The sequence below is a fragment of the Canis lupus genome, chromosome 6 (genome assembly GCF_048164855.1).
Source record: "Canis lupus baileyi chromosome 6, mCanLup2.hap1, whole genome shotgun sequence".
In the NCBI taxonomy this organism is placed as follows: Eukaryota; Metazoa; Chordata; class Mammalia; order Carnivora; family Canidae; genus Canis; species Canis lupus.
The window spans coordinates 76,410,411-76,432,447 of NC_132843.1; the positions used below are offsets into that span (position 1 = coordinate 76,410,411).

The 22,037-nt window shown below is 35.0% G+C and overlaps 1 protein-coding gene across 10 annotated transcripts in view; it reads right to left on the reverse strand.

Annotated features, from left to right (window-relative positions):
- The window catches only part of DENND1B (DENN domain containing 1B), a 261,096-nt gene that overhangs the window by 207,226 nt on the left and 31,833 nt on the right, over positions 1-22,037 (reverse strand). For 6 of the 10 annotated variants that reach the window (XM_072831286.1, XM_072831293.1, XM_072831287.1 and 3 more), the window contains exon 3: positions 1,763-1,928. The exons of the other annotated variants lie outside the window; for them this stretch is intronic. In XM_072831286.1, the coding sequence (XP_072687387.1) occupies positions 1,763-1,928 (166 nt within the window). The remainder of the gene's footprint in view (positions 1-1,762; positions 1,929-22,037) is intronic. 10 annotated transcript variants of the gene reach the window in all.

The following is a 22,037-nucleotide window of genomic DNA, read 5'->3' on the forward strand; positions in this document are numbered from 1 at the left end:
TGTGTTAAAGAATTTAATATTTGTTGGCTAGAAATATTCTTTAAAATACAGCAATAAATAATTCAGAACTCCCTTTATTACATGGGAGGGCCATGTTTGGCAACAGGTATATCTACAGAGGGCCAGGAAGAAACATCAACCATGACAGCTATAGCAGGAAATAACTTTTGACAAAGTGTTACTAAATTTTTAAAAACCATTTTGTTTAAAAAAAATCATTTCTGTGCTGGTAATTATTATTAATACTATAATTCTACTTTTGTAGAACAATGGAAATCATTTTATTTCAAACTTAAGTGTTTTATGATGTTGGAACTATATGATTTAAGGAACAATGATGGGGAACTATAACCATATATAAATGAAAATACACTATTATTCCCTTTATCCCTTATAGGGATAAAGGAATATCCCTCTATCCTTTCTCCCCACTATCCCTATATATGTCCCATGCCATATACATAAACATTGGTAGTTCATATCTAAATAAGATATATGCCTTTTTGTACCTCCTTACTCTCTAAGATATCTCTGAGAAAATACTTTTTGTTGTGCTTTCTTAAACAATGCTTTCTTTCATAGAATTTAGGCAATTAGTTCCAATTTGAATAATAGAAAGGATGAATGCCAGTGTCTATGAATGTAAAAACTAATTTAAGGCCTCTGTTTTGCTTTTCCCCCTTTTGGACTTTTCAAAGAAAGGTTCATTGTGTATGAATAGAATCACAGAGTTTTCTGAATGGGAGAGGACCTTAAAGATTCTTTTTTACCACTCCATAATCAGGAAGTTTTATTGTATCCCATGTCTGAAGCCAAGACTAGAATCCAGATATCCTTGTTCTTAATATGACATCCTTTCTAAAATATGCTGCTGCATATAAAAGCACAACTATGAATAAGTCAAATTTTTCCTACTTTTTTGATCTTTATTGTTCATTGAGTGGATACCAATTTAAGGCATACTCTAAGTTTAGAAAATCTCCTTACTATCTACAGGAAGATATTATCAGGAAGCTAAACTTTAAATTTAAATTTAAATTTAAAAAATTTAAGTTTTTTGTAAAGTAATGGACTAAATCCTACTGATTTCCTCTGAACCATAATGGAAATTTGTGAAGAACCTTAGAAAAGGACATTAATCACTAACAGATCCAAATCAATACCCTCTTATTCTAGAACTAAAATCATTCTTCACTTAATCATTTGAGTTCCATTTACATATACAAAAACCCTAAGGAAATGAAATTATTATTTGAAGATGTTTTATTTTACGACCAGTTACAAAAACAGTACAGATCACATTTCCATTTGTGGCCTTACATAATGTACATATTTAAATTAAAAGTATCCAATTTTGGAAATTTGACAGTAAAATGCATAAGCAGTAGTAGAAAAAAAAAAGAAACATCTAATCTAATGATCCTACTGCGTTATCTTCATTCTGAAGAATTATTTGGATAATCAAACAATTCCTACTGTCCTATTATTTTGGTGCTTTTGAAACTAAAACCGTAGAAGCAATTTAATTGATAATTCTAGCCTTTCCAAATGTTTCTTCCCAGAATGACCTAAAATTAGCATAACAACTGAAAACAATGAAGCTCTAATTACTCATACATAAGCAAATTCTAGCTAAGGTACTGAAAATGGAGCTTCAAAGGACATCATAAATATAATTCATAGTAGGTTAGATATCATTTTGCTACTTCCATTCCTTTTAAATAAGACCTATTATAATAAAATGAAAACCCTCATCAATCACCTGATAGAGTAATTCCAAACTTAACCAAACAGGGGCTAATGGGTGAGAATTGAATTGAAAACACCTTGACAAAGAAAGCAATTTCTTTTCTTCGCACTCCTCTGAAGCTGTGGGTGATCACGGTAATCGAACCATCAACAGTGAGGGGCCATCTGTCCCAAGGGCCCTTCATGAGAGTTATAAAAAAAAAAAAAAATCAACAACAAAAAAGGAAAGAAATGCCGTACCACAGATGTTCAATCTTGATTAATCTATGACAAGGAACTTACAACTGAGAATCAATGTTTTGACGTTTTTCAGATACCGATCATTTACAGCCAACACAAAAGTTTTTATAAGAACACGCGGTGGGTGGAGGAGTTAATAAGGTGCTTATAGAATGATAATCTTTCATACAAAATCTCAAATACCTACCAGACAACTGAGATATTCATCATATACCAAAGCAATGGCTTTCATTCTGATTCCCTTAAAGAGGCGAGCAGGCAAGAAACCATATTTTGTTAGCTCTCAGACTAGCATTTGAGACTTTAATTTTTTATATATTCTTTCTACAGTATATTATTCAATAAAAAGATGTGTTTATATTCACAGTACTCAAATTTAACTCTTTGAACTAAAGTAGATTTTCAGGAAATATAGCACTAACATGAAACCTCAGAAATGTAGTTAATTGATCTTCAAAGCAGTTTCACTGTATTTATAACATTTTAAATAATTTGCATATTGTAGCAAAAAAATAATTATAAACAGAAGTGCAAACCAAGTCAAAGGTTTTCTTGTTTGACATATAGTCTTAAGTATAATAGATCCCTGGCACTCTGAGATATAACAGACACATTTTCAATCTTTTAGAAAAAAGCCAAAGATGATAAATAGAATATACTAGCTATAAAAATGACTCAAAGTTTACTAAAAATGAAAATCTGTGTGAGCTATATTAAGAACTACTAAAACATTTTAAAAACTAATTTTAAAATGAAAAATAAAATTACAAGACAAAATATCAAAGAACCACATTAAACCATGCCATCTAGTTTTTTCAAAATACTTTCAAGTTAGGATCAAACTAAATAGAGAAGAAATATAATTTAAGACTCAAACAAATAAATTCACTATGGAACTTACTATAAATGCAAGAACTCCTTATCATAATTGTCTTTGTATCTTCAGAGCCTAAAAAATGAATTCTGTGATACCAAGAGATCCTCAGGCAAGTAGATCTGCTCTACGGAAGGAGAAACAGTGAACCAGGTCTTGCCAAAGAGGAGTTTGCAATTTGGTACTACAGAGAATCTATAAACCATCAGAAACAAGAGAATTAGAGCACCTCTCACTCAAAGGCTTAAGATATTAAAATTATCTGAAATAGCATTTATAATAAGAATGTTTAAAATGGTTAAAGAATAAAGATAAAAAACATGAGCAAACAATGAGAGATCTTTTTTAAAAAAAGGTAAATTTTGAAAATGACTAGAAATAAAAAAATATACAATGTATTAAAGTAAAAGCTCAATAGATGGAATAAACAGATTATATACAGCTGAAGAGAGAAATAGTAATCAAAGAAGATATTAAACAGAATGAGGCACAGAGAGAACCCCCCCTCCAAGTTGAGAAATATAAAAGAGGTTCAGAAAAATAAAAACTAGAAAGGAAAGCTCATTTAGAGTTCTAACAATCAGACCTAAGAGACAGAAGTGTAAAAAAAAAGGGGGGGGGGAAGCATGGAGATAGTATCAGAATAATGACTAAATTTTCCAAAAACAGTGAAAAACATAAATCTTCAGAATTAGAAATTACAACAAACCTAAGCAAGATTTAAAGAAAGACACATCTAGAGGCATTATAATGAAGTTACAGAATTCAAAATGACATAGATATCTTAAAAGCATCCAAGAGAAACAGAGATAACTGCAAATCTATCTACCTATCTAAAGTTATACTGACAGCGGACTTCTCATTAGCAGCAATGGAATCCAGAAAACAGTGGAATGATATATTTGAAACTTCTGAAAAAGTATATTTGTCTTTTAAGAACTGTGTACACAGGAACTGTGAGCAATAGATAGTTTTAGAAAGACAATACAGATTTATCAAAAATAAACCCTTGCTAAAGGAACATCTAAAGACTGAAGTATTGGGAAGAAAGGATAATTCTCAAAAAAAAAGTGTAATGCAAGAAATGATGTTTCATGTATAAAGACATATAAACACACACGCACACACACACACACACATATATATATATAAATATATACACATACAGCAATATTTACTAAAGCACTGTTTACAACTAAAGAATTCCTGGAAATAACCTATATGCCCATTAGTATGGAAATGGTTATATCATAATTATTCTATGAAACACTACATAGCCTCAAAAAAGACTAAAGCCTTGAGAAAAATTATTTGTTCATATGAAAAAAAAGTCTCTGAAACATAGTGTTAGATAAAATCAAGCAGGCAAGATGAGGTTAAAAAAAAAAAAAGGAGCAGCAGAATATGAAGGGCCTTGTAAGTCATCAAAAGGAACTTGGCTTTTATTCTAAGAAAGAGAACCACATGAGAATTCGAGTAGAGAAGTAAAATGCTCTGATGTATTTTATCAGGATCACTTGGCTGCTATGTTGAGTATAAAGTGAAAGACAACAAAATACTGAAGCTAGTCATAAGGCTACTGTAATAACAGGTAACATAAAAACTGAACCTCCTGGTAAAAGAACTTAGATCTTACATAATATCAGGATTACAAGTCAGACCTATATGAACAATTTGAAAATAGAAGGGAAGAAAGCAGATAAAATAAAACTTACAAGATGATCTATCCTCCTGGCAATAGGGCCTAAGAGTTGAAGTGAAAGTCTCCCAATAGATTATAGGAGATATTTTATGAAACTAACCTGACCCAGTGATCTTAGTGTCACGTGGGTATTCTGGGGAAGGAAAGAACAGTGTTTTATAAAAACTATGAGCCATAGTATTGCAGAATTTCTTTAACATAGATGATGAGGAGCCATCTCCTTACCCACTTTTACAGAAATGCAATCCACCCTGTGAATAACCAAGTGACATTTATCTTTTTATAAATTTTTTTTATTTTTATTTATTCATGATAGTCACAGAGAGAGAGAGAGATAGGGGGGCAGAGACACAGGCAGAGGGAGAAGCAGGCTCCACGCACCGGGAGCCCGACGTGGGACTCGATCCCAGGTCCCCAGGATTGCACCCTGGGCCAAAGGCAGGCGGTAAACCACTACACCACCCAGGGTTCCCACCAAGTGACATTTAAAGTGCAAAGAGCTATGACTGGCTACATTGTCATGAATGGCAGTCCTGGAGCCAAAAGCAGCAATAATAAAACAAGCAGCCCAGGATAGACAGTCAGCACCAATCAGTGTCATGTGCATCATCCTAGGTGGCACATTAAAGAAGGTCTAGAGATATTATTTCATCAGTGATGCAATCACCATAATGAGACATCAAGAGCAAAGGCAAGAAGCATAGCATATGAGGTAGGCAAGCAATTCCTCAGTACCTGTGAGATACCTCTGTGGGACCTATAGAAATATTAAAAAAGAATGAATACTTCAAAATGGGATAGAAACCTAGAAGGTACTCTAGTAAGGGTTATCAAGCAGTCAACATTTAATTCTAAATATCAATGTGATGTCATTTGTACCCTCCAGCTAGAGAAGCCTAAAGATCTAAGGACTTCTGTGTAACACCTTCCAAACATCCACAGTAAAAATTAACACTTATTCAAAAGAAAGCATAATGAATACAAATGGGCATAACCCAGATGTTGCATTTAAATTCTCATTTACAAGAGATAAACTCTTAGATCTATGTTGCTACATATAAGAGAACAAATGAAAGTAGAGATGTGAATAGACATTTCTACAAACAGGAGGCTGTTTGTAACTGAATTATGTTATCTTATTTCTAAAGTCTTCCCTCATAGTATCCAGAATTTCCTTGAATTTCCTTAATAATGGGTATATACCATTAACCTCTGAGGTCAATACTATGATTGGCAAGCAAAACACTAATATTGGCAACAAGGGACATTTCCTAGAAGGGGCAGAAAACTAGTAGCCTGGACACGCTTGCAAATAATTAAGTCCTAGAGTAATTTTCACCCATTCTTCTTAAAACATACAATTCAAAAGACTTCCCTATGTATTTTAAATAGAAAACAATGATCTAGTTTGGGCACCTATTGGGTTGGATTCTTAGACTACATGAGTAAGCAATTTCACAAGGACCATTTGTCATGTGAGATTACAGATAAATGTGTACAGAAGATGCAGTTATTTTTGACAGTTATATTTGAAAAATACCACATATTGGGATGCCTGGGTGGCTCAGCAGTTGAGCGCATCTGTCTGCACCTCAGGGCATGGTCCTGGAGTCCAGGATGAAGTCCCGCACCGGGCTCCCTGCATGGAGCCTGCTTCTCCCTCTGCCTGTGTGAGTGTGTCTCTCATGAATAAATAAAATCTTTAAAAAAAAATACCATATATTGTAGATCATAGGCTAGGGTGGTCTCAAGAGGCCTTATCTCCTCTCCCTAAATGTCAGGCCCCTTTACATTGCACTAAAACAGGTATATTTACTTATATTCCACACATACACAGGAACTACTCCAAATATCCTAGTTCCCTTCCTAAAGGGTACAATAAGCTAATGGTTGAAAGTTCTTCCCAATATCCAACTAAATCTCTCATAAGACAATTTAAATCTTTTCTCTCTTGTTGAAAAGTTGGGGGAAAAGTAGATCATCCCCACATATCATTTAAAACAAAACTTCAAAACCTTTAGTGAAACTCTATTTCCCATTCATCACAAATTATTTCCTCTATGTAGAGTGGTTTTCAAGCCTTTCTGCTCATTACAATTACCTAAGGAATATTAACTCCCCCCTCAAAAAGATGACCCCTTTGACCACATTCCAGAGCATCTAGATGTCTGCAAGTGTTTAAAACTCCTCAGGTGATCCTAATGTGCCCAAGGGGCTGAGAATCACTGCCCCAATCTTTCTGTAAAGAAATTCTTTTGCCCAAACCTTTTAAAAACCTTCAGACTTTTTCAAGTTTCAAATATTGTTTCAAACACTAGACTTAGAATATATTGCATAATACCATATATAAAACATAGGTGCTTTATAGAGTTACTCAAAAGCATCAATAAAATAAGATTCTGTAATCATGCTCAATTTTTCCAATGACTTCACTACACCATCACCTTAAACTAGTATCTAACACTGAATCCTATCCAACTCACTCTATTTACAGAACCCACTGAAGCTTTTTCAAAATCTCTGATTCAACCCTCATGTACCTTCTTCATCCTCTATGTCTAATCAACTTCCTAATCATGTTAGTTCTTGCTTTGAAATGTGGCTCTCATCCATCCTCCTCTTCCATATCCATTCTTATAACCTAACCAGTCTTCCGGCCACTCTGCCCTTCTCAACACATGGTCATTAAATTTCTCTTCTTAAAAACAGTGTTTTGAATATGACTCCCTTCACAGAAAAATGTTCAGTGGCTCCCCATTGCTTATGCTAACAAAATTCAAGTCTTTAAACTATATAAGTATTTTTGTCCCCAGGTAAAATATCCCAATCTCAACATAATAAATAACTCCACATACTAAGACTAGTATTTCATACCAAATTACATACTATCTATCCAAGAGAATTTCCCACCAGACTCTAATACAAACTTTCTACTCATTCTGAACCTCCTATCTTTCATATACTTAAAGTTTATTTCCAAATTCAAGCATTTACCCATCCCCTAACACACACCCAACCCCTTCTTGAAATCTTATGTTTTTTCCTCATCTTTCCAAATTCTATGGACCCAAGCTATGAGGCCTTCCCAAAACACTGCAACTACACAATATTGCTCCTCTTCCATGCCACATATATCATTTGAACCAGTTATTCTGAAATATATCACTTTATGCTACTACTTACCTATTTTATTTGTCTTCTCATTTAAATAAAGCTCCTGAAGGCAAAAATCATGTTTTATATTCTTCATGTGTATTGCATAGAAGTAGCTTGTTCAGTTTTTAATTGAATTTTTCATTTGCTCCATTCAATGAACATATATAATGTACATAAAATTGTCTATCATACTAGTTAGTTTCTTCAGAGTAAATTTCATGAATTTGCTTATTTTAATCTGCTCATTTTGAGAAGAACCAGTCTATAATTTAAATCTGATTAATTCTGAATGAAAGTAATATAATGAATCAAATATCTGTGCCAGGGGTGCCTGGGTGGCTCAGTTAGTTGGGTGTCTGCCTTCAGCTCAGGTCATGATCCCAGGGTCCTGGGATCGAGCCTCACATCGGGCTCCCTGCTCAGCAGGGAGTTTGCTTCTCCCTCTCCTTCTGCTTGCCGCTCCCCTGCTTCTTCTCTCTCATTCCCTCTATCAAATAAATAAATAAAAATCTCTAAAAAAAGATACAAATATCTGTACCAAACAAGCTTTCTTTCTATGTAGCATAAAACCAAAAAAAATTAATAAAATTTTCTTAAAAATCGGAGATAAATTCGACATATAGTCATGTATTCATTATACAAATATATTCCCTCTTTATAGACAGAAAAGGGAAAAATAGTATTTCAAAGTTAAATGCCTATAGGAAATAGATAATATAGATGAGTGGAATGAGCCTACAGGAGACAATAGGAAATGAAGGGACATAGTAAAAGACAGATCCCAAGCACCTTCTCAAGAAGGCAGATATTATTTGGCTCCAGCCATTTGGAATGTATGTCTGGGGTTGACAGATACTCTTGATTTTTCAAGAAAAGCCAAAATTTTTACGAAGAAAAATTACTTATTAAGTTGGGAAAAATAATTGAGCATTTCATAAATTTATATGAGGCAAATGTGAGTCAGGGGGTCATTATTTTTTAACTTCTATCTTATTATATTGGATACAAATTAGAAAAGGCAAAAGTTCTTGAAGGTTGATCACATGTTTAAAATAAACAACTTCTTGGAAATTTTGTCATCTGTTCTGGTGGCTTTTAGAATCAAGATGGTTCTTGTTTAGCTAAGTTCATTTAAGTAAACTCACTACATGCAACAGAATCCCTTCTAATTTTGCTGAATCTAAGGTAACATTCTGAAATAAATGAAAATGGGCAGTATTAACAAACCAATTGCCTTAAACTTAAGAACCACTCTCTTCTTTTTTTAAACAAGTCAGATACAGGTTGTTTAATCATACTTGGCACATATACACATTATAGAAATTTTAACATTTTTGAGATACCTGATGTTATAGCATACTATCAAAAGAAAGCACAGTCTCAAGACAGAATAGAGTCTACCACTCTAAAAAGTAACTTTTAAAGCTCACTAATGTTGATATTATCATGACAACTCTATTATGCAACATAAAGGCAACTGTAATCTCAACAGATAGGAGCCACTGCAGCATTCTGAAGAACAACAGATCCTGCTTTATCCTGGTAACTTCTTGAAAGTACTCATGTTACCACTTGGAAGAAATAATAACAAAACAAACAGCCAAAGGATTAAAACAGATTAATAAAGGAATTAGAGAAGAATTATGTCACTGGGAAAACGAACAGAATTATATATTTAGAAAAATAAGAAGCTATATTAGGAAGAAAAGACAAATTGGAAGGAAAAAAGTGAACTTGGAATCCATGAGATACAGATAAAAAATACCCTTATATTTATTTGTGTATTTTAACACCAGGTTTTCCTCTGAGAAAGTAAGCAACTGATTCCTGTTTAGGTTATTCTACAAGAAGTGCTAGGGAAGTAAAACAATGAAAGAGTTAGGGGACTGCTGTCTGAATATTAAAACTTTAGGCAGTATATAATTATACCTTCTGTGAAGTTTGAAAGCACAGCATAGTAGTTAAGAGGCTAGGTGTTTAAGCTCTGGAGTTTGGCTGCACATAGACATGCCACACACTGCCATTCACTAGCTATGCATGACCTTTCCCAAGATACAAGCACAGTGTGCCTCAGCTGTCTCCTTGTTAAAGCAGTGACAATAACAGTATCCAAGGTGTTGGTAGGATGCTGTTAGAATGAGTGGAGGTTTTATGCATGCACGCATACATACACTGCTAACAAAAGTGCCTAATACAGAGGAAGTCCTGGATCAATATTAAGTATCATTAGTACTCATTGTATGGCAAGAAGGAACACACTGAGATATGGATGCAGAAACGTGGCCATGGAGAATGAAAATTATGCACTAGCCCAAATCACTCACTATTATTATCTATTTCTGTCTTTTCACATATATCTACCTCTGCTTATCCAGGATATTCCCAAGTCTGGTTACTTGTCTTGTAACACCACCTTCTTCCATACTTCTGTCTTACAGGAAAATTCCTATCAAATACTTATATTTATGGGCTGTGTATTAGTTGAAAACTTACAGCCCTGCACTACTACATTCCTAACCTGTCCATTTTCTATGTTTCACCTCCTTCCTCTTTCCCTCAACCTTCTCTCAACTTCTACTTCCTATCCTTCTCTCTCTCTTGCCTCATTATCCCTGTCTAGCCAGCACACACTGTCCCCCCCCCCGCCACCTCACCTCTCACCCTATCTCTTTTCTCTTTTTCTGTCAGGATAAAAGTGAAACTGGGTAACTATAGGAAGATAGGTCTATTGTTACCAAAGAAAATCCAAGTAACAAAAGAAATACTAAGTTAGTTCAAAGATGACACTATGGCAGACTCAGCTTTAGATTATATCTCACATAACAGAATATAAGCAGCTCTTTACCCACATTTACACGATCACTTTCAAGAATAATTTACATACATTAGTATAGCCAAGCAATGAGCCCAAATACCTAAGACCTTAACCATTATCAAAGATTGATACCAGATAAGAGAAGGGAAAGCAAATAGCCATATTGGTTGATCGAAGAGAGCAGATGACTCAATGATTTAATTAATGACTCAACTTCTATCAATTCTAATTGGCTTATAACTAAATTCCCATTATTGTTAATACTGGGAGACAAAAGTCTCCAGATTCTTTTTACACTAGAATTGCAACTAGCTCCTCCCTGGAGTTGTATAATAACACTGACCACCCAAAGACCTGTACATTAACACAATAGGTACCAAAATGCCATAGCTCAAATGGAAGGGAGTCTTATTATGCACCAGAGATGTGCACTACACTTCTCTATGTCTATAAAGATACATGCTCATATTAAGTAAGGAAATTAGGGGAAAACAAAACAAAACAAAAGATGAACAGGCTCTTATTCTGACATAGAAAGAAAATAAATATTCTGAATTTGGCAGAAATCTGTAATGGGGCTTCTTAATTTAGGGAGGAAAAGGTAAAAGAAAAATATTACACTTCTCTTGTTTCCTGCATTTATATTGGTGGTCTGCATGATTAAAACTTCAAATAAAGTTAAACACCTATGTTTAAGAATATTAAGTCAAAAGACATATTTGGAAATAGGCATGTATTACCAGAACTCAAGCATCCATCTCTGACAGACATCTGCTTTAACCTGTTTGTACAAACACTGCATACAGGCATTGATGAATATTTCTCCTCTTTTTCTTCTACCTTGCCCCCCTCCCAACACTTTCTCCTCCTTACTGGCTTTTTATTTTATGGTCAGAGGTTAAACTGCTAACCCTTCACCTTCCAGGAAAGTTTTTTTTTTCCTCTCTCATAAAAGGTTTTTCACCATGTGCAGCAGTCGGATTAGCCCCTCTTCTCGAGAACAAAAGCAATGTCTTTGTCTTCGTGGTTTGGGCACAGAGCCCCTACATCAGAGGAAGCTGCTCCTACTCCACATGCACAATAACAATATTGTGAGGCCCCAGGAAAGCCTAGCCTCTCAGTGTCTAGACTCTCATCCAACCAGCTAGCTGAAGAGAAAATCCTGTCAAGCACTCAGCTGAAAATTCACTAAGGTACCCTGTTGAGAACCTGATGAAGATGCTATTTGACCATACGGTAAAACTTTCCATTGTTTAACATAAAGATAAGAGAAAAACTTTTGGAACTCAATGCTTTAACAATCTTGTTCATGAATTCACACATGGGTCAGTAAATGTATTTACTAACATACAACCCCTTCTTCTATATGGTCTCTTAAAATAATACACAGGCTTATTTATGACATTCTAATCTCTTGCATTTAAAAATCTGCTTAACTAAAGGATACATTCAAAATATTATACTAGACTTATTTTATTTTTTATTATTTTTACATTCAACTAGTTCTCATTAGAAATTTTATTACTGTATTTATCACTGAAGGAACTGGTCAAAATGCATAAGTTGAAAGAAAGCTCATATCTTTTCACATTTCATAATATTTATCTTTTTACAAGTTTTTTAAATGTTGAACAAAGGAGAAATAGTAAACCACAAAACATACATTTGATTAAAATTGGAAGTATAACGGTACAGGAACCAAACCACACTTATAAAAACTATTTCTAATTTTTTTTAAACCTGCAAATATTTAAAAAAAAAAACCTGCAAATATTAAAGACATCAAATTTATATTTGACCACACCACAACAATAAGAGAAGAATTATCTCAAGCATGTTAAATTATGGGTGAGTTCATGAATATTTACAATGGCTGGGGAGAGGATTGCAGTTTTTAAAATATACATAATCTTATAATTCACATCCATGACAGCAACCAATATTGAAAATTTTTAAGACTATATTATATATGATTAAAACTATATTAAGTAAGCTCATATTGAAATCTGAAAGTGAATGCACAAAAATAGATGTTTTTATGTTAGTGGTATGAAAAAAATAATCTTTTTACTTTTTTCAAAATTATCCATAACACACTACACTAATAATTTTAAAAGTAGAAGAAACTTCAGAATACAAATGGATAGCAACTAATAAGAAATAGATGTGTTACCACTGTATAAAAAATTGGGGAATCACTAATTTCTGTTAAATAGCCCACAGAGCAATATAAACTGATTATCCAGATTTTAGGAGAAATACAAATGTGCTTTTTCTGAAACCTATAAAGATGATTATTAGCCTGACAACCTCAAGAGGCCATGACCAACAAGTTTAACAAAAGAAATATACTTATTCTCAGGACTTATTCTATACTCAATGTGCAATGAGGATTTAGACTTTTATTAATTTATAAAAATACTACTGGAAAATATAGGTTGGAATAACTGTAAAGGAACCCTCTCTCTAGAATTCATCAGTTACAAATTAGTACTTTTAGTGAAAATTTTGAGTTAGAGGGAACCAAAGATATTATCTAATCCAATCCATTCATTCTGAGACTCAAGAAGATTAAATGGTTTGCCCAATTCTTGAAGTGATTAATTCTATATATGTCATAAAAATCATCCCTGAGATGATTGATGACAGATTTGTTACTGTAACCCTTCTCTACAGATGCCCATACTCCATGCCCATTATACTGGAAAGGTTACTCATTAGGGTTATTCAACACCCCACTTATTTGTATACTTTTCTCTTCTGTCTTCCATGTTTTTGTTGTACCACTCATTCTGAAAACAGCTTCCTCTTTTTTGTGACCATATGCAGCATACACCCAAGCTTCTATTCCTGTAAATGTCTCTTTGAGACTTATTCCATAAATAGGATTTCTCAATACTAGCATTCATGCACGACATCAAAAGTCCATTGCCACCTCTCTTGATAACCACCCAAGACTGCCTATTTACACATTCAAAGGCCTATTATCAGTCCAAACTACCCTTACTCTTTTTCATTACATGATATAATTAGCTACTCTCAGCCCTTGCCCACCCTCAACCATATCCCAGTTGTTCCAGTAGGGACCCATAAGAGACACTGCCTCTCTCCTGCAACCATCTATCAGGCAGCTTGTCAATTTAACTGCAACTTCTCTCACAGAGTAGTGAAATTCAGACTCAGGCAACTGCCCATGTTCAAGTAGCCGGATCTATACACCACCATTCCTTAAGATAATTACTTTAAATTTTCATTTCAGATGCATAACAATAACCTAGGAAACTTTTTCCAAAAAGGGAGATTCCACTCCTACCTCTCTTTTCCCATAAAAGTAATCTAAAGTATGCCACCAGAAACCTGATTTCTCAACCAATCAGTAGCTCCAAAAAACATACTGACAAACATGGAAAGCAGTTCTTCTCAAAAATTTGTGTACCTCCATGTAGCAACATTCCACCTGAAAGGCGTGACCAACCTCCAGACTCTTCAAAATAAGATCTTTGCATTCTCTTGTTGAATGTGTTTGCCTCCCCTACCAAGTATTTATAGAAAATTCTACTTCCTTACTACAATAATAATGCAGCCATGATCCTTATTAGATTTTAGGCCTTTCCTTAGCTAGACAACAAAGATAGTCACAGAGGTAATGAGAACCTAGTTTACTAAACTTTGAAAAGTTTTAAGGTTCCAATTATGTAAAAATTGGTAAATTTCAAAATAAATATTTAGAACTCAGCTTTTAAAAGGGGAAGGGGCACCTGGGTGGCTCAGTCAGTTGGGCATCCAACTCCTGATTTCAGCTCAGATTATGATCCCAGAGCTGTGGAAATGAGCCCTGCAGCAAGCTCCACACTCAGCAGGGGGTCTGCTGGAGATTTTTCTCTTCCCCTCCCCTTCTGTCCCTCCCACCCCCTGCACTCTCTTTCTCAAATAAATAAATCTTAAAAAAAAAAAGGGATCCCTGGGTGGCGCAGCGGTTTGGCGCCTGCCTTTGGCCCAGGGCGTGATCCTGGAGACCCGGGATCGAATCCCACATCGGGCTCCCGGTGCATGGAGCCTGCTTCTCCCTCTGCTTGTGTCTCTGCCTCTCTCTCTCTCTGTGACTATCATGAATAAATAAATAAAATCTTTAAAAAAAAAAATGTCTGGCTTCTTTCTTTCACTTATACATCTCCCTTTAGTCTAGGTAGAGCTGAGTTTTCCAATTACATAGTCTTTGAAGCATTACTTAGCTCTAACGGCAAAATTCCCAGTGTTCTGCTGAAACAGCATTTGGAAGGGAAAGAAATGATATATGGATACTAACTTGAAGGGCACCTAATCCAGCTCATTCCCTTCCAGCAGGATCTGATTACTTCCCTATAATTTATCTTCTCCACCTACACTTCCCCTCAATTTCTTTTATACAAATTTCTCTGATGCCTGTTTATTACATTTCCTTTTCCTCTGATCCAAGATGAATTAGCAAGCATGAGTACCCACTGTTATGTAATAGGAAAAACGGGAGTATCTAATATAATTACAACTGGAAGAGCTTTCACGACAAATTACTTTGAAACAATGCTGAATTTTGAGTTTACAGTGCTATTTTTCTCGTTTGGACTTATAAATATTTTCCTTTCATAACCAAAAATAACAATATTAAACCTACAAGGGAGTGAAGCCCAAGTCACAACAATTCCCTCCTTCTTAGCAGCTGCAGCCCATACCCAGGGTGAGGACCCAGTAGCCACATCCATACTTGGTAAAGCTGACCCCAGGCCAGAACTGAATAAGCCAAACACATGACCTAATCTGGACCAAGCTCCCTCTCAGAAGAATTTGGATTGTGAAGTTAAGAAACACACAAAATGGAGACTCCTCCTGGGTGGCTCAGCAGTTGAAGGTCTGCCTTTGGCTCAGGGCGTGATCCCAGAGTCCTGGGATGGAGTCCCACATCAGGCTTCCTGCATGGAGCCTGCTTCTCTCTCTGCCTATGTCTCTGCCTCTCTGTGTGTCTCTCATGAATAAATAAATAAAATCTTTTAAAAAAAAAAGAAACAAAATGGGAAGAGTTAATGCAGAATCATTTTTTTGGCAGAAAGATGACAGATCTCTAGAACTACTGTGGTAACTATATTTCCAAAAGTTATTTGTCCCATATATAGGTTACCATGTCTTTTCCTCTAATCATAGGTATGGAATGTTAAAGCAGCACCTTTATAATCTATAAACAGGACATCTGCTTCTAGCCAAGAGAGAGTAACAAGGACTGAATTTACTTTCCCATCTTTAACAAATGAAAATCTAGAAGAAAAATGAAACAATTCTAGACATCAGTCAGGGCAGGATACTGATCCTGGACAGAGAGAAAACAAATAAGGTAAGCCTTATAATCACTCCCAGCTTACTGTCTGGAGACTTTCCAGCATGTAACACAAGGAGAGAAAACCCAGGCAGAACCTAGTGTCTCCCTGAGATGAGGAGATGGATTTTGGAGGCTGAGAGGCCAAGACAGCTGAAGTGCACAGAAAGAGTACTACAGAAGGGAAAGCTGCACAGAAATAGAGCTCTGGACATCTGCATTGGGCCACCCTCCCCAAACTCCCCCAATCTGCCCAAGTCTTCAGTGGACACACATGAGGAAACTATGAGAGGACTGGAAAAGGAAATGCACTCACGATATTTAAGAGGAGAGATTATATTCTGGGTCATTAAGCAAGTCTCAATATATTTTAAAGGATTCAAATTATACCTCTTCTATTTTCTGGAATTATATTATCAAAATATAATGGAAAGATCACTAGAAAATCCCTCAAATATCTGGAACCAAAGGAACACTTTTCTAAATAACCCGTATGTCAGAAAAATCAAAAGGCAAGCTAGATATATTGAACTAAATAAAAATGGAAACTGATAAATTGAGCTTGATCAAAACTAAGAGCTCTTCTCTATAAAAGAAACTATTAAATTAAGAGAATGAAAAGAAAAGTCACAACTGGGAGAAGAAACTTGCAAATCCAACAAAGTTGTATCCTCTGTGTGTGTGCACATTATATAAAAACTCCATAAGCAATAGATCTGAACAGAACTTACACCAAAGAAAATATACAGATGGACAAGAAGCATATGAATTCATTCTTTTTTTAAGATTTTATTTTTAAGTAATCTCTAAACCCAACATGGGGCTTAAACTCACAACCCCAAGATCAAGGCCACATGCTCTATCTAGCAAGTCAGCCAGGCACCCCTACGTGAATTCATTCTAATAGAATATTACCAAATCTCCAAAATACTTCCACCAATTTCTAAGAAATCAGACCTTTATCTGAAAATGAGAATGTATAATGTGCTAAGATATTGCTAATAATTCCATTCAGTTATCCTAAGGAATTTGTACTATCAAATTTATTTTATATACCCAACTCAAAGACTATTAATATATATGTATCTATATGTATGTACATGTACACACACACCATATAGCATTATCAGGTAAATAGCATCTGAAATCAAATCAAATGTTATAACTGAAAGAACATATGAAGAAATTATGAATGTCCTCACATATCCACATATATGTGATGGTTAATCTACAAACATTTATATGATAATCAACCATCACATATATGTGGATATGTGAGAACATACATAGTTCTTTCTCAGAGTCTTTCTCAGATACTTTTTCCAAAGACTCGGATTTTCATTGGGAACTATGTGGTCTCAAGGAAATTAACATTACTCCCAATCCCAGGAATGGAGTCCATGCCAACAGAACATAACTGAGTCTACAAATGCTTCTACCAATTTCTAGGAAATCAGACCTTTACTTCTAAATTAAAATGTATAATGTGCTAAGATATTGCTAAATAATTCCATTCAATTGAACTTGTGTTTGATTTAGGGCTGGGCACATAACTTAACCATGAGTGCCAGAGAAGAGTATGGAATTTTCATTAACTTGGTCAAGGTGGGTCTCACTGAGAATGCGCAAAAAGTTGAAGAAAGTAATTAGTCATGCAGGTAGCTTGGGGAAGAGCATTAGAAGCAGAGCAAACAAAAAGCGTATAGGCTTAAAAAAGCATTTCTGATGTGTTCCTGGTAGAGAAAGGAGGCCAATCTGGCTATAGTTGAGAGAGGAAGAGGGAAGAATGGTAGAGGATGAGGTTATAAACATAAAAAGAGGGGATTTGAACCAGATTATATGGGGCCATGGTAGATCCCTGGAAAGTTTTTCATTTTTATTTGAATGATTTGAAAAGTCAGAGGGATGGAAAAAAGAGAACAATGAGCAGGACACTGCATAGAGAAAACGGATTCTTGAAAAGCTGAGGTTTGGAAATTGAGATTGTGAACAAATTTCTATTACTATATCCAATGTGTCATGATACATATTGTGAAAACTCCCAAAGGTAAGATAAAATCTTTGTCTTTGACGAGTTGATAATCTAGATAAAGAACCAAAACACAAACACACTTAAAATAATAGAATGTTTTAACTGCAAGGAGTCTTAGAATAGTTAGTCTATAGCTTTTGTTTAGCCAAAGGAATTTAAGCCAAGAAAGGGGAAATGATTTATGCAAGGTTGTATAACTAGTTATTAGTTCAATTAGAACTAAAGAGAAGTTCTCTTAGATTCGAAGTCAAGCAAAACTATGTTATGAAGGATGAGCTGAAGAAAAGACTACATTTATAAAGCACTTTTCCAAAACAGATAAACATTTGTCACATCCACTTGCTGTTACAATTTCCAAAGAAACCAGCTGCTCAGCCTGCCCCAAAGATTTGCCCTACAATTCTGAGGGAAGGAGTGAAAAGTAAAGCTGATACCTATGTTGATAAGTAAATCCAATGGATCAAAAGATAAAGGGCTTTCTGTATTCTGATTTAAAAAAAAAAGCATTCAGAGCTTTTCATAAAAGAGTGTATTTTCTCTCTAACAAAGAGACTCTGTTTTCTGGAGTTTCTCAAGGCTACAAAGAAAAAGAATAAGGCAAGTAAATCATTATCCTATGTGTTGATAGAGCTAGCCTCTTCTCAAATCAAGTACAAACATCACTGGCTGGTGGAAAATAACATGTCGTGCCAAAAAACCTTCTCACTAAAGTAGTAGTTCTTCTAAAATGCTCTGAGATAGAGTAACCAATATAACTCCAGAATATATTTATTCCAAATAGTCAACATTTCCAACTCAATCCAACTAAGAACACATTATCCAAACAAGTAAATAAAGTGATTCCAATGGTGCTGTCCTTACTTATATATATTAATAAAGTAAATAATCATTAAAGCAGTTTTATACATTAACATGATTTAAAACAGATTCTAATGTTAGAATAATATCTACAAGAGAACAAGTCTAATATGAGAATGTGTCAATACACAATCCTTGACAAGTTTTTACACTGTTTAAACCTAAATATCAAAATGAACATTTAAAATAAATAGACTGAAATAACACCAAAAAAGTACTTTTTATGCCTTTACTGAAGAGTTCACTATTAACAAAAACCTTGCAGCACACTTCCAAATACTTAGCAATTACACAGAAAAAGTATATAACTCTAGTGCTTATACAATCTTATCAGACTAAGAATTTAAATTTTCAGTTTCATGATTCCATTTAGAAATCAAAGTACATCAAATGACAATAAACTGCACACACTCAAAAAATAAATAAATCTAACTTGGAGACCCATATATATGGTATGCAGAAAGACCACTAAACTTCATTTAGAGATCCAATTTTGGAGTCCCTGGTCTCCCACTTCATAGCTTTGGAACCTTAAGTATGAACACTTCAATGAGCTTTCATTTCCTCATCAGTAAAATGGGGACAGCTATTGAACCTAACAGAGAGAGTTGCTGAGAAATTCAAGAGTAACTTAAAAGTGATGTATGCAAAATTCCTTTTTGACCTGTAAATTATTATAATAATTTAAATATAATTTAAAATAGAGAGAAATATTAAATATAATACAATGGCACCATGTTAAGCCTCAATAAAAAGAAGCCCAAACACAGCAGTCTAATTTTTACTAATTTCCCTAGTGATTTCTTTTTCTTTCAAAAAACTCAGCAACAGTTCATAAAAAGTTTTATGTTACCAGCTTTAGGCATATGCTTACACAGAGGTACATAACTATAAACCAATCTGTCATATAACATCCTCATTCTCATCATTATCACAACATCATCAAGGGACAGCATTTTTGTGCTTCAGTATAAACTTTGTACTTCAGTCTCATATTTCTACTGTATGTTTTGTGGAACATGACATATTTATTGAGTACCTACTTATATAATAGTCTGAAGAATAAAAAACAGTAGAAAAAATAAGATCCATGACTTTAACAGTCTGGATACCATAACATCACATATGCACAAATATTTCAATTAAAGTGATACAGAAAGTTCCAGTTTTGGCCATGTTAACAGCCTTCCATAAACAATGTAAAATAAAACTGTAAAAAATATTTGAAACAAATGGTTTTAGATCTTGGGCAAAAGGCAAACCAGGACTATGGTCCCTAAGAAAAAGAAAATACACAAAATGGACACTACATGACCTTCTCCCTGTCTTTCTGTCTGGAGGCATTTTCAAGACTATAGCACATAAGCAAAGAACAGCAGTTTTGCTGAGCAGAAAAAGAAGAGCATAAAGTTTGGGGACGTAGCAAAATTTGGGGGCTGGAATACCAAATTCAAGAAGCTCCAGAAATATACATAAGGGTCACATTAAGTCTTTAGCCAAATGCTGGGTTGCACATGCCCAGAATGACACTCTAAAAAACCAGGCAGTGATTAGCTAAATGGAGATTCTGTGGGTCACAAAATACTGAGAGCACACAGATAAAATTACACTGACTATCTAGGGAATTCAACTGAGACTACCCCAGAAAGAACACACCATTGGGAGACAATTCTATGTACCCCTCCACTTTCTTTGCTTCTTGAGAACAGAGGCATTGACTAGGTTTTGTTCCAGACTATGTTTTCCGGGATATTTGATTAATAAGGCAAACAATCACTAAAACAGTTTTAAACTATTAACATGATACCAATGTGTATAAGCAAATAGTCTTGTAAGATACAGACTGTCTCCAACCAAAACAAAGGGCACATTAACTTACAGGCTGGGAAGTTAGAGGATCTCCCTCCAGGAGTTAAGGGGAGGCATCCTTACTGCACATTGCATACTATTTGAGTCCTCTAAGCTCAAAATTCTTCTACTATAACCAATTGCCTTTGCAGGCATCCATGTATGCCCATTCACACCACCTTCATATAATTTAGGGGCAAGGAAAACTGAGACGAATATGCTGATGCTCATGTTGCTGAATGTACCATATGTGATAATATAATATCCTTTCTGTTTCAGGAAACCTATGTCACCTGATAGTATCCATGAAAGTGTAACAAGCTAATTAATTATTAAGTAGGGTAAAATCTCAGACCCTGCACAGTTCTTTTTTTTTTTTTAAGATTTTACTTATTTATTCATAGAGACAGAGAGACAGAGAGAGAGAGGGGGGCAGAGACACAGGCAGAGGGAGAAGCGGGCTCCATGCAGGGAGCCCGACATGGGACTCGATCCCAGGTCTCCAGGATCACACCCCGGGCTGCAGGCAGTGCTAAACTGCTGCGCCACCGGGGCTGTCTAACCCTGCACAGTTCTGAACATATAACTTGGAAGTAAAGGACTCCCTCAAATAAAGATTAAAAACAAATTTTGAAAGGATCAAGCGGATCCAAACAAAAAAACTGCCCACAAAAACAAAAAACATTTACAAAAAGAAATTTTAAACTGCCAATAATATGATCTCCATAATATTTATCATATAATCAAAAGCTATCAGATATGCACAGATGCAATAAAATGTAGCCCATAACTAGGTGGGGAGAGGGCAGTGTGTAGAAACAAATTCCAAAATGAACTAGATATTAGAAGATAACAATTTGAAAACAGTTATATAGGAGGCAGATAACCCTTCAAAGAATCTATGTCCTAATCCCTAGAACCCATCAATATGTTAGGTAACGTGGTAAAGGGGAAATAAGGGTGCAGATGGAGTTAAGTATGCTAATCAGCTGACCTTAACATAGGGAGAGCATCCTGGATTGTCCAGGTAGTTCAAATGCAATCATAAGGATTCTTAAATGTGAAAGAGGGAAGCCTAAGTGTGTCAGAGTGATAATGGAAGAAACTGGTCATTGCCACCATTAAAGATGAAAGGTAGCCATGAACCAAGGAATGCAAGCAGCCTCTAGAATTTGAAAAAGAAAGAAAACATGATCTGCTAGAGCCTCCAGAAAGAAACATGGCCCTGTTGACACCTTGATTTTAGCTCAGTGACACCCATTTCAGACTTCCAGAACTATGAGACAATAAATTTGTGATGTTTCAAGCCACAATGTGTTAATTTGATATAGCATCAACAAGAAACTAATATAAATTATTAAAAATAGGTCTAGGACTTAAAGGAAGACAGAATGAGCAAACAGAGAAAGAATCTCGGTG